At 43.2% G+C, this 20418-nt stretch overlaps 1 protein-coding gene across 1 annotated transcript in view; it reads right to left on the bottom strand.

Annotated features, from left to right (window-relative positions):
- Nucleotides 1-18286, bottom strand: part of LOC134348085 (superoxide dismutase [Cu-Zn]-like) — a 40462-nt gene extending 22176 nt beyond the window's left edge. Inside the window, exons 1-2 of the mRNA XM_063050930.1 lie at nt 18197-18286; nt 10402-10498 (exon numbers count right to left, since the gene is read on the bottom strand). Of these exons, the coding sequence (XP_062907000.1) occupies nt 10402-10498; nt 18197-18271 (172 nt within the window). The 5' untranslated portion in view covers nt 18272-18286. The remainder of the gene's footprint in view (nt 1-10401; nt 10499-18196) is intronic.
- Nucleotides 18287-20418: the final 2132 nt, after the last annotated feature.

The following is a 20418-nucleotide window of genomic DNA, read 5'->3' on the forward strand; positions in this document are numbered from 1 at the left end:
TTACATTCAGCATGCTTTTAAAATCTTGTAATCTTTTACTCTTTTGCACTTGATTTTTCTTTACTCCACTCTTATGTTTCTCTTTTTTTTTAATCTTTTGCTCTTTCTTTATCTTTATCCACACTTTTCTTTTTTACTTTATCCATACCTCTCCAATCTGTTGAACCCACCCCCTACTATTTAGAATAAAGCCCTATCCACAGCCCTAGATATGTGATTCACTAGGATCCAGGACACATCATGGTTCATGTGGAGCCCATCCCATTGGTACAGCTCCCTCCTTCCCCCATACTGGTGCCAATATCCCATGAATTCAAACACACTTCTCCCATACCAATCCTTGAGCCACATATTTAACTCTCTAATCTTCTTGACCCTTGCCAATTTTCACATGGCTCAGGTAGTAATCCAGAGATTACCACCTTTTTAGTTTTGCTTTTTAATCATTAGCTGTTCAAATTCCCTCAGCAAAACCTCTTTCCTCATTCTATCAGTGCTGTTAGAACCCACGTGGACCATGACAACTGGATCTTTCCCACTGCAAATTCTTCTGCAGGTCAAATAAGATGTCCCAAACCCAGGCACCGAGCAGGCAACACAGCCTTTGGGATGTTCTATCCTAACGACAAAGAACTCTGCCTATTCCCGACTATACTATCCCCAATTACCACTGCATTTCTTTTCTCTCCCCACACAGGTAGCAAGATTCTCAGAACTATTGGACAAGCTCAAGTGCTAAGGCTCTTCCATCACTGTTTCTTGGAACCCACTACCCACCTCACTCACAGTCACACCCTCTTGTCCCAGACCACAGACTGAATTTGAGGCATCTAATCTAATGGGTGTGACTACCTCCTGAAACAGAATCCAGGTAACTCTACCCTTCCCATGTACCACAGTGTTTGAAGCTCAGATTCCGGGTCATCAACTTTGAGCCCAAGTTCCTCGAGCAGCCAACAGGATATACAGGAGGCCACACCAGGAGCACCAGACACAGTATATGACCCCAACAGACTCACAGGGGAAGTGTCCTTTCACCTGGAAGGACTGTTTGGGGCCCTGAATGGTAGTGAGGGAGGAGATGCAGGGGCAAAGGTAGCATTTATTCTGTTTGCAAGGGTAAGTGCCAGGAAGGATCTCCCATTCCCATTCTGATATGTATATCCATGGGTTCCTGTACTATCGTGATGAGGTTACATTCAGGTTGGAGGAACCTTAAATTCCATCTGGTTAGCCTCCAACCTGATGACATGAACATCGATTTCTCGAACTTATGGTAATACTCTCCCTCCTCTCCTTCATCATTCCCCATCCCCTTTTCCCTTTCTCACCTCATCTCTTCTCCTGCCCATCACCTCCCTCTGGTGCTCCTCCCCTTTTTCTTTCTTCCATGGCCTTCTGTCCTCTATCAGATTTCCCCTTCTCCAGCCCTGTATCTCTTTCACCAATCAATTTCTAAGCTCTTTACTTCACCCCTCGCCCTCCCAGTTTCACCTATCACCTTCTTTCCCCTCCCCTCTCCACACCTTTTAACTCTATCCCTCATCTTTTTTTTCTCCAGTCCTGCTGAAGGGTTCCGGCCCAAAACATCAACTATACCCTTTCACTAGATGCTGCCTGGCCTGCTGTGTTCCTCCAGCATTTTGTGTGTTTTGCTTGGATTTCCAGCATCTGCAGATTTTCTTTTGTTTGTAGATATAATACGACCCACCAACTTTGTGATTTTACACTTCTGCAGAGTTGTTATCACAGGGTCAAAATCTATTCCCTCTGTAAATTTCCTTTTACTCTACAAAAGGAGATTGATTTTCCTGGTGAAAAATTGCTGTAATTGTCCCAAACTCAGCAGTGGGATCCTGGTTCTCATTATGTGAGGGTGGCAGTTGAAATTTGAGGAGAGTGGGAAATCACATTCACAAAACTACAATGTATAACAGCCAACTCCCACTATTTGTTAAAATACAAACACTGAAAAGCATAGTAGTTTTGTTGGCCTGTATAAATTCCCTCTTTTTGTAAAAGAAAACAAATTAGTGTTTCTGATTTCATATCTATATTTGGCTCAAAATGTGAAAATCAGATATTTATAAAAGCAGTCTTTAACATACTATGGCTTCAATCTTACAATATGATTAATAAGTTGAATCTCTTATGAAACATGTAGATCAAAAAGTAATTTTAAGACTTTACCTTTGGCTATGAGAAATAAATTACTGAGGGGAAAATGGTGCTTGAAAAATCAGTTTGTAGTTCAATATAAATCCAACAGATAACATACATTGTGATACAGATTTATATATTCAAAATTCATGCATAGGAATTATAATAACAAGATGTTCCAAGAAAGTGTAACAACAGAATGTGAAAAGGTACTAATGAACTGCAACTCAATTTGTGATTTACTTATATTATGTAAACATTGACAGACACAAAAGCTATTAATATTTTAGACATAGAATTAAAACTCTTAAAATTTCTAAATTACCTACTCTTAACTTAGCTCTCTATACTGAAAGGAATAAAGCTGTCCCTATGTCAGGACTAAACTACATGCAAGTTGTTAAGTAAATTCTTCAATGCAAGAAGTTGGAAACTGGTACAACTTACCATCCTCTCATGATTAGACCACGTGCAATATCCTGAGATATGCTGAAAGCAAATTCAAGGCCTCTGTTTTCACACAAACTTGAAGTTGCTTGAGTAAAGTGGAGATACAGGAAAAAATTCCTGTAAAATCAAGCCATATAGTGCTGCAGCCTGAAATAACTGAAAGAACCATGCTCTGTATTGTAGTATTGTTGGTGCAGATTTTCAAATCGATGAATTGTCTTCTCTTTCAAATGGAAGGGAAATATATGCAAAGAACAATACAAGGTCCAAAATTTGACAGAATATTCTGACTACTTGACTGTATTACTGCCGATCAAAAATACACATGATACTTGATTGAGGACTAAATAGCTCATGTGATCGATTGATACCCCAATCACCACCTCAAGATTCACTGATCATCAAATGCTGACAGCAGCATTTTAAAATATACATCAGCAGTGGTAAAATTATTTTAAGGCATTATGAGGAAATATATTTGCATTTGGAAAGACAAAGACTGATTAGAGAGAGTCACTATTACTTTATGCACAGGAAATCATCTTTCACAAATTTGACTGAGTTTATCTGAAGAAATGACCCAGAAGATTGAAGATAAGGCAGTTTATATTACCTACATTCAAAGTTCAAAGTAAATTTATTATCAAAGTATGAAAATGTCACCATATATCACCCTGAGATAACAGGGGCCCATATTTAAGTTAGTGATGCTGCTTAAATAATATGAAAATTATACATAATCATTCTTTAAAGCCATTTCTCACGATTCAAAACACCATTTAGTAGCTTTAAAACATACCAATACTTTTTCTCCCATTTGCTTTCACTGATTTTTGAATTCATTGCTAATTTCTAAATAAGAAGTCCACTTGGAAATTCATCTCAGACTAAAATATACACATAGTTGTAATCTTTACAGGTTTAGTTGATTTTAGATCTCCTCAATAACGTTCGATTCCCTAGCCCTAACCGCCTCATCTTCACCATGGATGCTCAGTCCCTAAACACTTCTATCACCCATCAGGAAGGCCTCAAAGCTCTCTGCTTCTTTCTTGACAAAAGAACCAAACAATACCCCTCCACCACCTCCGTCTGGCAGAACTGGTCCTCACCTTCGACATTTTTTCCTTCAGCTCCTCCCATTTTCTCCAAACTCGAGGGGTAGCCATGGGCTCGAGCTGTGCCTGCCTCTTCATCAGCTATGCAGAACAATTTATGGTAAAAGCCTTCCCCAGTTATACACCCCAACTCTTCTTCTACTATACTGACAACTACTTTGGCACTGCTTCATGCTGAGATCGTCAATTTTTCTTTAATCAACTTTGCCTCCAACTTCCACCCTGCCCTTAAATTTACTTGGTCCATCTCTGACACCTCCTACCCCTTTCTCAATCTCTCTGTCTCCATCTCTGGAGATACAGTGTCAACTGACATCTTTTATAAATGTACTGATTCCCATAATTATCTTGCCTATATTAGATATTAGAGGGAGGTTTTTTTACTCAGAGAATGGTTGGTGCGTGGATTACACTGCCTGAGTCAGTGGTGGAAGCAGATACACTAGGGAAATTTAGGAGACTACTAGACAGGTATATGGAGGAATTTAAGGTGGGGGGTTATATGGGAGGCAGGGTTTAAGGGTTGGCACAACATTGTGGGCCAAAAGGCCTGTACTGTGCTGTACTGTACTATTCTATGTCCTATGTTCTATACCTCTTCTCATCCTGAAAATGCTATTCCTTTTTCTCAGTTTCTTTGCCTCTGCCACATCTCTTCCCAGGATGTGGCTTTCCATTCCAGGACATCTCTAATGTCCTCCTTCTTTAAAGAATAGGAGTTTCTCTTCCTCTACTATTGATGTGGGTCCTCAACTGCATCTGCTCCATTTCCTGTACATCTGTGCTCACCCCATCTTCCCACCCCTTAATAGTGATAGAGTCCCCCTTGTCCTTACCTACCACCCCATCAGCCTCCACATCCAACACATTATCCTCTGCAACTTCCACCATCTCCAAAGGGATCCTACCACTAAATATATCTTTACCTCCTCCCCCCAACTCCACTTCCATACAGGGTTTGCTCCCTCCACAATTTCCTTGTCCACTCATCCCTCACCACCAATCTCCCTTGAGGCACTTATCCCTGCAATGACCTAAATGCTGCACATGCCCATACATCTCCTCTTTCACCTCCACTCAGGACGCCAAACAGTCCTTCCAGGTAAGACAACACTTCATCTGCAAATCTGCTGGGGTGGTCTATTGTGTCTGTTACTCCCAACGTGGTGTCCTCTACATCTGCGAGACCCATCACAAATTAGGGGACCACTTCGCCGAGTACCTCTGTACTACCCGCCACAAGCAGGACTTCCCAATGGCCAAATGTTTTAATTCCAATTCCCATTCGTGTTCCGACTTGCCAATCTATGGCCTACTTTTGTGCCAAGATGAGACCACCCTCAGAGTGGAGGAGCAACACCTTATATTCCATCTGGGATCCCTCCAATGTGATGGCACAAAGATTGACCCTTCTCCTTCCAGTAAAAAATTCCCATCCCTTCCTCCATTCCCCATTCTGACCTTTTACTTCTTCTCACCTGTTTATTACTTCCCCCCAGGTCCCCTCCTCCTTCCCTTTCTCCTCTTGTCCACTCTCCTCTCCTCCACTCTCCTCTCCTATCAGTTTCTTTTTTTCCCAGCCCTTGACTTTTCCCACCCACCTGGCATCACCTATCACCCTTCCAGCTAGCCTCTTTCCCCCACCCCACCTTTTTTGGCATCTTCCACTTTCTTTCTCAGTCCTGAAGAAGGGTCTCAGCCTGTAATGTCGACTATTTACTATTTTCCATAGATGCTGTCTGACCTGATGAGTTCCTCCAGCATTTTGTATGTGTTGCTTCGATTGATTCTTTATATTGTCCAGGATGAATTCACAATTGTCAATGTTGCTGACCTTCTAAGCAAACATGTTTAGCAAGAACTGGTGAAGCCATTTATGCCTTTTGCTTTCTAATCAAGTAAACTGACAATGACAAAAAATAAATTATAATTTATAATTATAAATCTGTTATAAATCTTCAATACAAACATAATAAAACACCGCAAAAATTTACGTCTATGGAATCTGAAATAGAGTAGATCCTTTATTTGACAAGAAAGATGCCTATTTATTTACTGTACTCTCTGAAAAGCTATTCAGCATCTTATAACAAAGTCTACTTACTTGCTCTCAAAATGGTCACAACAAACCTACACATCAGTTTCGGATTGAAAGTTTCCGATCTCTTCAAGAATAATGCAATCAGTTCTAATCAGCAAACTTCAGGCAGGAATACAACATAGGTGAACCAGATTTTGAATAGGATTTAAAGGATTACATTTGGGATACAGTTGAACGCCCTAGTTGGGCAGTCTTTCATTGCTTCTGTTATAGTTATTATTCTATAGACATTAAGTATGTCCACAAGAAAATGAATCTCAGGGCTGTATATGGTGACGAATATGTTTGTATATGAAGCAGTAGTGGTAGAAATTGTGGACGTATTAGTAATGATCTTTCAGAGATCACTGGACTCTGGCATAATGCCAGGGAACTAGAAAATTGCAACTGTCACTCCACTCTTTAAGAAAGGAGGAAGGCAGCAGAAAGAAAATGAAAGACCAGTTAGCCTGACCTCAGCAGTTGGGAAGATGTGGGGAGTCAATTATTAAAGATGAGGTCATAGAGTACTTGGAGACGTAAGACAAAATAGGACAAAGTCAGCATGGCTTCCTTAAGGATAGATAAAGGGGATGTAGTTGATGGTGTATATTTGGACTTTCAGAAGGCCTTTGACAAGGTGCCACCCATGAGGCTGCTTACCAAGTTAAGAGTCCATGGTATTACAGGAATGTTACTGGCATGGTTACAGCATTGGCTTATTGCTAGGAGGTAGCAAGTGGGAATAAAAGGATCCTTTTTGTGTTGGCTGCCAGTGACTAGTGGTGTTGCACAGGGGTCTGCATTGGGACCGGTTCTTTTTATGCTGTATATCAATGATTTAGATGATGGAATAGATGGCCTTGTTGCCAAGTTTGCAGATGATACAAAGATTGGTGGAGGGACAAGTAGTGTTGAGGAAACAGGTAGGCTGCAGAAAGTAAGGATGGGGGTCCTTAATAATGGACGTCGCCTTTCTGAGGCACCGCTCCTTGAAGATATCTTGGGTACTACGAACGCTAGTATCCAAGATAGAGCTGACTACTTTTACAACTTTGTATAGCCTCTTTCGGTCCTGTGCAGTAGCCCCCTTCCCCATACCGGACGGTGATGCAGCCTGTCAGAATGCTCTCCACGGTACATCTATAGAAGTTTTCAATCTGTAGACATCCTGCTTTTGGAAGATGCTGTTGAAGAATCTTTTGCAAAGTACTGCCATATACTCAAGTTCAATTTATTGGCATTCAAGCATACACATGTATACTGTCAAATGAAACAACATTCCTCCAAACCACAAATAAATTATCAAACAATAAAGTGCATATACAAGTTAAAAAGTAAACAGTATACTGGCACTTCATATTTAATGCAACCTGGTTTGTGGCAGGGAGTTCAGTAGTCTCACAGCCTTGGGGAAGAAGCTATTTCCCATCCTAACAGTTCTTGACCCAATGCTACAGCATCTCCTGCCTCAGGACAGGGAGACAAAGAGACTGTTGAGCAGATGAGAGGGATCACTGACAATGCTAAGGGCCCTGCATTAGCAGAGCTCCTGATAAATATCTCTAATAGGTAGAAGTGAGACCCCAATGATTGTCTCAGCAGTCCTTGCAATCCATTGTAAGGACTTGCAGTCAGAAATCTAATAAATAGTACATATGGCAGCAAAGGTGGATCAATAGTGGAATGTCTAAGAACATGATTCAGATGTCCATCAATAGACTGCAATGTCCTAAATTTCTTGAATTTTGTTGCCATTGTACTCATCTATGTAAGTGGTGAGTATTCCATCATATTACTGGCTTGCAAGTAATAGTGAAACTTCTAGTAATCAAAAGGCAAGTTATTTGTGGCTAAAAGACCTGCCTCAACCTATTCTTGCAGCCATTATTGATTTTTTTTGGTCCAAGATAATCCCAATGATTCTAATGAGAAGAGAATTTGGTGAATCTAATTCCATGGAATCTCAAATGAGGCGAAAAATAAATACAGGTGGCTCCCGTTTTCCAAACGTTCGCTTTACAACACCTCGCTGTTACGAAACACCTACATTAGTTACCTGTTTTCGCTAACAGAAGGTGTTTTCACTGTTACGAAAAAAGGCAGCGCACGCCCGAACAGCCAAGCTCCTCCCCCGGAACTGCATTCTAGCCGCCATTGCTTAAACATGTGCTTTATCTCCATTTATTTTCTGCATCCATTAGCAAGATGAGTTCTAAGGTATTGGAAAAGCCTAAAAGAGCTCGTAAGGGTGTTACACTTAGTGTAAACCTAGACATAATTGTTTCGATTGTGGTGAACGAAGTAAGGACATTGTCCACACGTTGAACTTACCTGCGTCCACCATTCGCACTATTTCTACACAGAGAGAAAGAATTTTGAAAGCTGCCTATGTTACTGTTGGTTCTGCTCGTGGCAAAGTGGTCTCTTTTAGTTGGTATCCAATAATGGATAAAATGGAAAGTCTATTGCTTGAATGGATTGATGGGTGTACAAAGTGTGGTGTTCCATTAAGATTTCTTATACTTAAGGAGAAATCAGTCAGTCTTTTTAATAAACTGAAACAGAAAGCACTGGACGATGGTGATGAAAGTGTTGCGAAAGTGGATAGGTGGTTTGATTGGTTTCTGAGGTGAGGGCAGTTTCATAGTTTAACGTTTACCGGAGAGAGTGCTTCAGCTGATACTGAAGCTGCCGAAAAGTTCCCAGCAGAACTGAGGAAAATAATTACAGAAAGTGGTTATTCACATAACCAAGTGTTTAACTGTGACGAAACTGCAATTTATTGGAAAAAATTGCTGAGCAAGACATTTATTTCGATAGAAGATAAGCAGGCTAAGGGACACAAGGCATCGAAGGACAGGTTTACCCTAATGCCTATTATTAACGCCACTGGTGATGCTGTCCTTAAGCCTCTACTAGTGTACCATTCAGAAAATCCGAGGGCACTTAAAGGCGTAGATAAGAAAACATTTCCCGTTGTGTTCCATTCACATCCAAGTGGTTGGAATACCCAAGTGCTTTTTTTCTGAGTACATGAGTGGATACGTTAGTCTTTTTGTTGAAAAATACTGTAGAGAAAATAACCTCAATAATAGGTGTCTTGTGATTGTCAATAATTGTGCTGCTCATCTACCTGGCATTACCGAGTATGGCGGTAACATTTGTGTTGTGTTCTTACCGCCAAATACAACAGCGTTGCTGCAGCCATGCAACCAAGGCCTAATAGCCACAATTAAGGCTTACTATACGCAAAATGTGATGCGTTTTATTGTAAGTACCATTGACAGAGAGGGCAACTCTGAAGTATCTTTGCGAGAGATCTGGAAAGACTACAATATAAAACTGGCAATCGCCAACATTGGAGATGCTCTCGATAGGCTAACAGTCTTGATGAGAAATAGTGTTTGGAGGAAACTGTGTCCCGAAGCGGTGAACGATTTTAAAGGCTTCGAACCATCAACAATAAATACAGCAACAGTGAGTTTGGCTACTGTACATACATTATTTCTACTTTACATAGGCTGTGTATTTTTACGTGTTATTTGGTATGATTTGTTATTTAGTATTATTTGGCAGCTTCATAGCTTAAAGGTTACTGGAGAGAGTGTTTCTACCAAGAGTGCTTCCGCCGAGAGCGCTGCCGTGAGATTTTTACTGCGCTAGACAGTGCAGAAAAGTATTTTTACTTTATATAGGCTGTGTATTTATCATATCATTCCTGCTTTTACTATATGTTACTGTTATTTTAGGTTTTATGTGTTATTTGGCATGATTTTGTAGGGTTTTTTTGGATCTGGAAATGCTCAAAAAATTTTCCCATATTAATAAATGGTAATTGCTTACTCACTTTACGACATTCCGGTTTACAAACCGTTTCATAGGAACGCTCTACCTTCGGATAGCGGGGGAACCTGTATTCTGACTTGGGGGCAACCCAGCTAGATTGTCAGATGCCACAGATGTCAGAAAAAAATCTGACAGAAATAAAACCTTCAACAAATACTGCAGCAATGCAAGGCAAGCTACAACCAGTAAGTTGCCTTAAAGCCATTTGCAATCCTAGGCTGATTATTTGTTTAAAAAATTATTCATCCTTTAAGACTTTAACTGTTGCAGCTTTTTAACCAAGAGCACTGTGGGATTACTTTACCATGAGGGCTCAAACTGATTTGGTCACTTAGGCCATCTTAAATAAAAGGTAGAAAATAAATGCAAAATATATTGCCAGATTTCAAAATGACATTAAGGAAGGCAGTTTTGGCTCTTATTTCTATACCACCTCACTGGGAATCACCATCTCCACTGATTTTCCATATCAACCATTCTCAAGCTAACTTCTTAAGCAGTCCTTCAGAATTTATCTCCAGTTTTGTAAGGCTCTTAGATGGCTAATAAGGAGGTAAAGAAGTCATAATTTGTAGAGGACTGAAATTTGCCTTTTTATTCTAAAAACTGCTGGCTAACTAACTTACAAACTAATTTGTAGACTGCATAATGAAATTTTCATACCCTACTGTTTTTGAGCAAAACTTTCACCCCTTCATCCATTAAAACAGAGCATTTCTACAAAAAAATTACAAATATTCATACCTTTGGAAATATCTCCAAATGAGTGCACATGTAATCCATGCTTTCCAGGAGTCAACCCAGAAATTTCCCCTGTCACAATGGTTGTATGGCCACCTTCCTGCAAAAATATTACATATCTAATCTCAAAAATACTGACAAATAGAATCATGCAAAAACGGAAGTGTAGAAAATACATTGCAGGAAATTCAAACTTCTATTTGTCAAGAACAATCATGATATAAACTTACTAGATAGGTTGTGGCTGAGAGACCATGGCAGACACCAACGATCAGGCCTCAAGGGCTATAGAATCAGTTACATAGCACACAAAATGGTTGAGAGCTCAACAGGTCATGCAGCATACATAAATAGTCAATGTTTCAGGCAGAGATTCTTCATCAGAACTGGAAAGAAAGAAAGCCAGAATAAGAAGGTGGGGGAGGGGAAGGAGTACAAGCTGGCAGGTGTTAGCTGGAAGAGGCAGAGGACTGAAGGAGGAGGAATCTGATAGAAGAGTGAAGGGAGATGGGGAGGATGAGCACTAGAGGGAGGTGACAGGCAGGTGAAAAAAGTGGAAGGGTAAGAGGGGAGCCAGAATGGTGATGGAAAAAGAGAGAAGGGCGAAGAGAGAAACAGGTCTTTTAGTTCAACCCCTCTAAGCTCACCAATGTGCTTTTCTGAGCTGGTCCCATTTACCCATTTGGCCAATATCCCTCTAAATCTTGGACCTGTCCAATTTAAACATTCTAACTGTACCCTAGCTATATATACCCACCACCTTCTGTGTGAAAAGCTTTCCCCTGAGCTCTCCTTTAAATCATTCCCTTCTCACCTTAAACCTATTGCCTTCTGTTTTAGATTCCCCCACCCTGGGAATAAGACAGCAACCATCCATCTGATTAATGCCCCCTCATGATTTTATATACCTCCATAAAGTCTCCCTCAGGCCTCGTTCATTCCAGAGAAAACAGTCCCAGCCTATCCGGTCTCCCAAAGTTAGGGTAAAGGGTAATTTTACCCCACAGGTCCAAGCTGACCAAGATTCCCATCTAAGCTAGTCCCCATTTACTCACATTTAGCCCACATCCCCTCTAACCTAAACCTTTCTTAGCTACATGCCTGTCTAAATAACTTTTACTCTGTTTCCATAGAACCATAGAAACTACAGCACAGAAACAGGCCCTTTGGCCCTTCTTGGCTGTGCCGAACCATTTTCTGCCTAGTCCCACGGACCTGCACATGGACCATATCCCTCCATACACCTCCCATCCATGTATCTGTCCAATTTATTCTTAAATGTTAAAAAAGATACCGCATTTACCACCTCGTCTGGCAGCTCATTCCATACTCCCACCACTCTCTGTGTGAAGAAGCCCCCCCTTAATGTTCCCCCCTCACCCTTAACCCATGTCCTCTGGTTTTTTTCTCCCCTTGCCTCAGTGGAAAAAGCCTGCTTGCATTCACTCTATCTATACCCATCATAATTTTATATACCTCTATCAAATCTCCCCTCATTCTTCTACGCTCCACGGAATAAAGTCCTAACCTATTCAACCTTTCTCTGTAACTGAGTTTCTCAAGTCCCGGCAACATCCTTGTAAACCTTCTCTGCACTCTTTCAACCTTATTTATATCCTTCCTGTAATTTGGTGACCAAAACTGAACACAATACTCCAGATTCGGCCTCACCAATGCCTTATACAACCTCATCATAACATTCCAGCTCTTATACTCAATACTTCGATTAATAAAGGCCAATGTACCAAAAGCTCTCTTTACGACCCTACCTACCTGTGACGACACTTTTAGGGAATTTTGTATCTGTATTCCCAGATCCCTCTGTTCCACTGCACTCCTCAGTGCCTTACCATTAACCTTGTATGTTCTACGTTGGTTTGTCCTTCCAACGTGCAATACCTCACACTTGTCAGTATTAAACTCCATCTGCCATTTTTCAGCCCATTTTTCCAGCTGGTCCAAGTCCCTCTGCAGGCTCTGAAAACCTTCCTCACTGTCTACTACACCTCCAATCTTTGTATCATCAGCAAACTTGCTGATCCAATTTACCACATTATCATCCAGATCATTGATATAGATGACAAATAACAATGGACCCAGCACTGATCCCTGTGGCACACCACTAGTCACAGGCCTCCACTCAGAGAAGCAATTCTCTACCACCACTCTCTGGCTTCTTCCATCGAGCCAATGTCTAATCCAATTTACCACCTCTCCATGTATACCTAGCGACTGAATTTTCCTAACTAACCTCCCATTCTATTCATTCGGCTGTATCCATATATGGTTAAATGATAATTGAACTTAATATGATTTGATTGAAATGTTGCTCAGGTACCTGCCTCAATTACTTCTGCTGGTAGCTCATTCAATATACTGATTGTTCTCTGGGTGAAAATTTTTCCCAACAGGTTCCTATTAAATTATGTCCTCTTTCACATTAAACCAATGCCACCTCGTTCTCAATTTCCCAATCCTTGGAGAGGGACTTTGTGCATTCACCCTACGATTCAACCCCTCATGATTTTATACACCTCTATAAAATCACCCCCTGATTCTCCTACACTCCAATGAAAAGAAGTCCCAATTTGCTCAATCTCCCTTCAAAACAGGACTTCACAATTCCTGGCAACATCCTTGTCAATTTCCTCTACACTCTTTTCACCTTCAGGTATCTATCCTTTAGCAGGATGATAAAAATTGAATACAATATTCCAAACGTGGCTCAGAATGGTGAATGGAAAAAGAGCGAAGAGGGAACTATGACATAACATCCTAACTTCTAGACATAATGCTTTAACTGATGAAGGCCAAAGTGCCAGAAGCCACCTTCACAACCACCACCCTGTCTAGCCACAATGCCACTTGCAGGAAAACATGTACTTGTATCCCTAGGTTGCTCTGTTCTACAATACTTCACAGGGCCCTATTATTCACTGTGATACTCCTATCCTGATCTGTCTCCCCAAAATGCACCACCTTGCACATACTTGATTTAATTACATTTGCTATTCCTTGACCCACATACCTAGCTGATCAAGATCCCTCTGTAAATTCTGATAACCATCTCCACTGTCAACAGCTCCAACTATTTCAGTGCAAATTTATTAACCAGGACTCATACACTCTCATCCAAGTCACTAATATAAATGGCAAATAGTAATGGACCTAGCACCAACCTCTGGGGAACATCACTAGTCACAGACCTCAAGTCCAAAAAGCAATCTTCCACCATCACTCTCTGCTTCCTAGCATCAAACCAGTTGAGTATCCAAGTTAAATTACACCTGCCACTTTCCAATTACATTAACACAGTCTTCTTCAATATTCACTACATGACCTATTTGATCTATCCACAAACCTACTAACCATCCCACCTACATTCCCATCCAAAATGTTTATATAGATTACAAACAATAGGGGACCTAGCACCTATCCCTCCAGCACACCACCAGTCACAAGCCTCTTTTCTGAAAAAAAAACCTCCACTACTTTGATTTATGAGGGCCAACCTGCCAAAAACTTTCTTTATGAACCTATCTACATGTGATGCCACTTTCAAGGAATTATGGATCTGCTATTTCCAGATCACTCTGTTCTACCACACTCTTTAGTGCCTTACCACTTACCATGCGAATCCTACCTTTTGGCTTCTCTTCTCAATGTCATGGTCTAGTCCGTGAAGTCCATGTTCTGGTTCACGGTCCGGTCCATGGTTCCTTCTTCCGGGGTTTCTGGTTTTCCCCAGTTTCTGTTGTGGGCACATGTTTCTCATTTTGGGGCTGAGACATAAATACCTCTGCAAACCAGGAATTCCCTGCTAGACTGTTCTGTCTTTGTTTTTGTCTTTCCCCTCTTGCCTGCCTCTCTGCCTGGATACCTTGCCTGACTCTCTGCCTGCTCACCTAGCCTGGATACCCCGCCTGTATACCCTGCCTGTATCACTGAAGTTTTACTGCTGGAGCAAGACTGGAGCCTGGTTAGGTCAAGATAAGGAACTGTCTTTTGTTGTGTGGAATTGTCTCTCTGTGTCCATGCCTTCGCTAGGTAGGTCCGGCTGTTTGCCGCTACCTAGTGTTGGGAACCGTCTCTGTGTCCTCGCCTTCGCTAGGTAGGTCTGGCTGTTTGCCATCACCTTGTGTTCAGAACTGTCTCTGTGTCCTCGCCTTCGCTAGGGGGGTCTGGCTGTTTGCTACCACCTTGTGTTGGGATCCATCTCTTCATGTTCAGTGTTCTGTGTGTGAGTCCCGGCCCTACATCCTGTTCCCAAGGAGGGGTCCTGGCTCTGCGTTCCGTGCTCCTGTCTCCTCTAGTCCAAGGCTCCATGCTCCTGAAGGCCCTCGTCCAGTCCGTGCCTAGTCCAGTCCTATCTGAGTCCTGTCCATGAGCCTTTACCTGTCCTTGTGTCTCGCCCTACCCAGGAGTTCCTCACCCAAGCCATGCCCAGTCCTGTAGCCTCATCTTGTCCTCGCCTAGTTCTGGAGTCCGAGCCCGCGTCAAGTCCCAGGTTCTGGATCCTTGCCCAGTCTCTGGCTCGGAGTCCATACCCAAGCCTCCGCATTTCAAGACCCAAGACCCCAAGCCTGTCTCCAAGCTTCAAGCCTCAAGACCCCAGCCTCCAGTCCTGCAGTCATGTCATGTCCATGCCTGGTTCTGGGGCCTGAGCCCAAGGCAAGACCCAGGTTCTGGGTTCTTGTCCAGTATCTGGCAGGGTCCAAGCCATAGTCTGCATTCTTGTCCCTGCTCCTTGTCTGTATCCGGTCACGTCCCTACTCTAGTCAAGTCCTGTTCCTTGTACTTCAGTGTCTGTATCTTGCATTTGGGTCCGCCATCAACACCCCCATTGTAACACTCAAAGTGCAACACCTCACATTTGCCTGCATTAAATTGCATCTGCCATTTATCAGCCTATTTTTCCAGCTGGTCCAGATCCTGCTGTACGTTGTTGACAGCCTTCCTCACTGTCCTCACTTCTCCAGTCTTGGTGCCACCCATAAATTTGCTGATTCGGTTAACCACACTATCATCCAGATTTTTGATACATTGATACAGATAAAGAACAACGGACTCAGCACCGATCCTTGCGGCACACACTGGTCACAAGCCTTCAGTCAGAGATGCAACAACCTACTACCACTCTCTGGCTTTCCCGTGAAGCCAACGTCTAATCCAATTTACTACTTCATCATGAATGCCATGTAACTGAACCTTCTTGGCCAACCTCCCATGCGGAACCATGTCAAATGCCTTGCTGAAGTCCCTGTAGACAACATCCACTGTCTTGCCTTCATCAACATTCCTGGTAACTTCATCAAAAAACTCTGTAAGACTGGTTAGATATGACCTAACATGCACAAAGCCATGTTGACTATCCCTAATCAGTCCCATCTAACCAAATACTTGTATATCTAGTCTCTTAGAATACCTTCCAGTAACTAACGCACTACTGATGCCAGGCTCACCAGCCTATGATTTCCTGGCTTATTATTAGAGCCCTTCTTAAATACTGGAATAACATTGGCGACCCTCCATTCCTCCAGCACCTCACCCCTGGCTAAGGAGCTTTTACACTTCTCTGCTAGGGTCCCTGCAATTTCTGCACTGGCTTCCCAGTGTCTGAGGGAAAATCTTGTCAAGCCCTGGGGATTTACCCACCCTAATTTGCCTCAAGCCAGCAAGCACCTCCTCCTCTGTAAACTGTATATGGACCGCGATCTCAGTTGCTTTGCCTCACTTCTATAGACTCTGTGTCAATCTCCCCAGTAAATACAGATGCAAAAAAATCCATTTAAGATCTCCCACATCTCTTCTGGCTCCATGCACAGACGACCATTCCGATCTTCCAGAGGACCAATTTTAGTCCCTTGGTATCCTTTTGTTCTTAATATATTTGTAAAAGCCTTTGGGATTCACTTTAACCTTGTCTGCTAGAGAATCTCGTGCCTTGGTTTCCTAAACCTGTTATGCTTGCCTTTTATTCTGACAGGAACATACAAACTCTGTACTCTCAAAATTTCACTTTTGATTGCCTCCCATTTAGCATGTATACCTTTGCCAGAAAGCCAGCTGTCCCAATCCATACTTCCAGTTTATTTCTGATACTATCAAATTTGGCTTTTCTCCAATTTAGAATTTCAACCTGAAGACTAAATCTATCCTTTTTCATAACTGTCTCAAGACTGTCTGCAATACGATTACTAGTAGCAAAGTGTTCCCTCAGACAAATTTCTGTCACCTGCCCTGCCTGCCTCATTCCCTAATAGGAGATCTGGTATCGCACTCTCTTTGGTTAAAACCTTCATGTACTGATTAAGAAAACTTTCCTAAGCACATTTGACAAACCCTTTCCCATCCAGCCTGTCAATATGTGGAAAGTTAAAATCACCTTCAATCACAACCTTGTGTTTCTTCTAACAGTCTACAATCTCTCTACAAATTTGCTCCTTTAATTCCAGCGAACTGTTGGGTGGTCTGTAATATAATCACATAAATGTGGTCATCCCTTTCTTATTCCTCAGTTCAACCCATATAGCCTCAGTATTTGAGCCCTCCACTGTCCAAGCACTGCCATGACATGTTCCCTGATGAATAATGCTACCCCTCCCTCTTTAATCCCTCCAGCTCTATCACGTTGAAAACTACAGATCCCTGGACCTTGAACTGCCAGTCTTGTCCCTCCTGCAACCAAATCTGACTGATGGCTACAATGTTACAATTCCATACGTTCATCCGCCTCCCAAGCTCATTCACCCTTCCTACGATCCTCTTGCATTGAAATACCTGTATTCACAACTCAGAACATTAGTCCCACCATGTTCAAGCTTTTGATTCCTGACTGTGTACATATACTTAACAACAACTATCCCCAGAAACACCCCACTACTTGCTCTGGTACTCGAATTCCCATCCTGCTGCAACTCTAGTTTAACCCCCCCCCCCACTCCCACAATGCAGCACGAACATACCTTCCTACAAGGATATGTCCCCCTTCAGTTCAGGTGCAAAACGTCCCTTACCTTCCCTGGAAGACAGATCAATAATCCAAAAATCTGAAATCCTCCCTCCTGCACTATCGACCCATTATGTTCCTCCAGTAATTTTCTTTTGCTCCCCAATCCTGCCAGCCTTGCTCCCCTCTCCAATAGCAACATACTGTCATTGGACACTTCTATATCTCGCTTTGAAGGCCCTCAAACTTGCCGGACTCCTTGGCTCTTGGTCCTCCAAAATATTCCGCATGGAATTTAAACTGGAGGTGGCGGAGGGTGGACTTAAGGAGGAGATTTTTGAGAAGAAAAGCTGCCTTAAATTTAATTGGGTTTGGTTGTGTGACTTTCTTGGTTGCCTTTCTGTCATACCCGTTTCCAAGAAATCTCAGAGGTTTGTTTTGAGGTCTGCTATGGCAAACAGTACTCGAGAAAATCGGGGCGATGGAGCAGATACCACTGAAAGGTCTACCAAAGGCATGCGGGAGAGAAGCTACCTAACCCACCGTTTGTACGGATGGATACGGTGGGGTTTTCAGGCCGGCCGGCCGACCGTTGCCTCTCGGGGCGCGAGGACTGAATTCACGCCGGCCTCAGCCTATTCCCCTTGCGCCACACCGCCGGATGTATTACCGGCTGTCCGGCACTCGCCACATCACACCATTAACGGCTGAGTGTACAGAGCGAAAGAGTCACGGCACCAACGCAAGTTAAAGCTAACTTTCCCGCCGCGTCTTAACCACGCGGTTTCGAGAACCGAGAGCTTATGTCACTACACATCCAAAACAGTTGTGTGTATTTTTTTTTCTTACCCCCGATTTCATATTAATTATTCCAGTGATACCACCAGGACCCTTCAACACGCAAATTGCCTTGGCGACCTCCATGACGCTCCTCCTGAAAACGGTCAGAAGGCGGGAGGAGGAACTGCGCAGGCGCCCTGCGGCGCCGCCCTCGCGCACGTGCCGTTTGAAAGGTGGTGCTTCAAATCCGTAAACCAGAACGAAGAATTTAGGATTAAAAATTCTTGATATCTCTGGGAGCAACAGTAATCTTTGGCATATTATCATAGTCGTCTCTTTATATCTTATGAAATGCACAAAAAAGTTAAAATATTAAACGAAAGTAATCTTTAAAGTTCTCCACGATTGGGTTAGTTTTCGTTTTGTATTTTCATGTTGGGCAGGAATGTATAATTCTTCTTGTCCCTGCATTCATTTCTCTAATGTTAGCCATTATCCGTTATGTCTTCTACAGCAGTTTCTTATTCTGTCACACTCAATTCTTCCCCAGTTACCTTTGTAGGGCTCTGGTTTCATACCTAACTACTTTTGATTGGTTATGCCGTTCTCTCCAAATAAACCCCGCACAGAAAGGTTATTATTGTACAATATTGAGTCTAGAAAAGCCTATTCCCCACCTAGCCGTTCTACACACTGTCCAAAATATTTGAATATTCAGCTCACAGCCTCGGTCACCCTACATGTCCACAATCTAATTTTATTCCTTTATGCCTACCGTATTTCATCCATTTTGCGATTTTTTTGGTGAACATTTACAACTAATTCCTTGTAATATTGTGGCAAGGCACTGCTCAAACACCACCTGTAAATTTGCCGATGGCATATCTACTATTGGCAGAATTTCAGAGGATGTGGAGGAATCGTGCGGGAGTAAAATAGATTGGCGAGTTGTGTGGTGTTACACTCGACGTCAGTCAGATCGAGGAATTAATTATGGACTTCAGGAATGGGAAGTCAGAAGAACACACCCACCAGTCCCGATCAAGTGGTCGGCACTGGAAGGCTGAATAGCTTCCAAGTTCCCAGGTGTCAACATCTCAGAGGATCTATCCTGGGCCCAACATATTGATGCAATCCCGAAAAAGAAGTGTTGTGTCATGGTCCGGATCGGGGTCCCTTTAAATTTACCTTGTTTATGTTACGATCCGGACCGTTGATTCTCTGTTTTCCCGTGTCCCTCGACTTTGGTGATTAGAGGCAATTAACACTTGGCTGAACCGGTAGTTTATAGTCTCCGGCTTTCAGCTGTTCGGTGTGGGAGCGTCTGCAAAGTCATCTAAGGTACGGTGTGCCGATGTCATCTGGCCGGAGCAAGCCTAGTCTCTACTGAAGCGAGTGCCGGTGATTCGCATCTCTTCACCGGAGCAACCCTGTCCAGTTACCTCGACAAAGTGAGCCTCCAAAGGTTGCTCACCGAGGTAGGTCCGTCAGTTAACCCGCCGGAGGAAATCAAGAACTGCTGTCTACTGTTCCCGGGCCGAGTCGAGAGCTCGCCACTACCCGGAGGCTCCAAGTCAAGTCCTGACCCTGGCGGCATTCAAGCACCAGGTCAAGTCCTGGCCCTGGTGGCATTCAAGCACCAGGTCAAGTCCTGGCCCTGGCGGCATTCAAGCACCAGGTCAAGTCCTGGTCCTGGCGGCATTCAAGCACCAGGTCAAGTCCTGGGCCTGGCGGCTTCCCAGTTCTGAGTCAAGTCCTGGCCCTGGCAGTCTGTGATTCCTGTCCTACCCCCTTGTCTGAATCCCTTCTCCGCCCCCTCACCTCTAGCCCTCGTCTGCAGCCCCTGCCTGCACTTCGGTCTAGTTGCATCACCAGAGCTAGATAGGTACTGTCTGGTGTTCATTCGTGTTGATCTTGTCTTGTCTTGTCCTCGCCTCCGTGGGGTAAGTCTGGCTGTCTTGCCGTTGTCCTGCGGTTGAGGGGGGGGGTCATGAGTCCTGGCCCTATGTCCTGTACCCAAGGAGGGGTCCCGACTCTGTGTTCTGTGTATGTGTCCATGGTTCCACGTACCTGCTCCCCGAGACTAAGGCTCTGTGTTCCCATGTTCCTCCTCCCCCTAGCCCATGTCATGTCCTTGCCTGGTTCTGGGGTCCGAGCCCGAGGCAAGACCCAGGTACTGGGTCCTTGCCCAGTCTCTGGCTCGGAGTCCATACCCTAGCCTCTTCATGTCTCCTCTAGTTCTGGGAGCCGATTCAGAGTCTGAGCCGAGACCCTTGGTCCCAGCCTAAGTC

This window comes from Mobula hypostoma, chromosome 6 (genome assembly GCF_963921235.1).
Source record: "Mobula hypostoma chromosome 6, sMobHyp1.1, whole genome shotgun sequence".
In the NCBI taxonomy this organism is placed as follows: Eukaryota; Metazoa; Chordata; class Chondrichthyes; order Myliobatiformes; family Myliobatidae; genus Mobula; species Mobula hypostoma.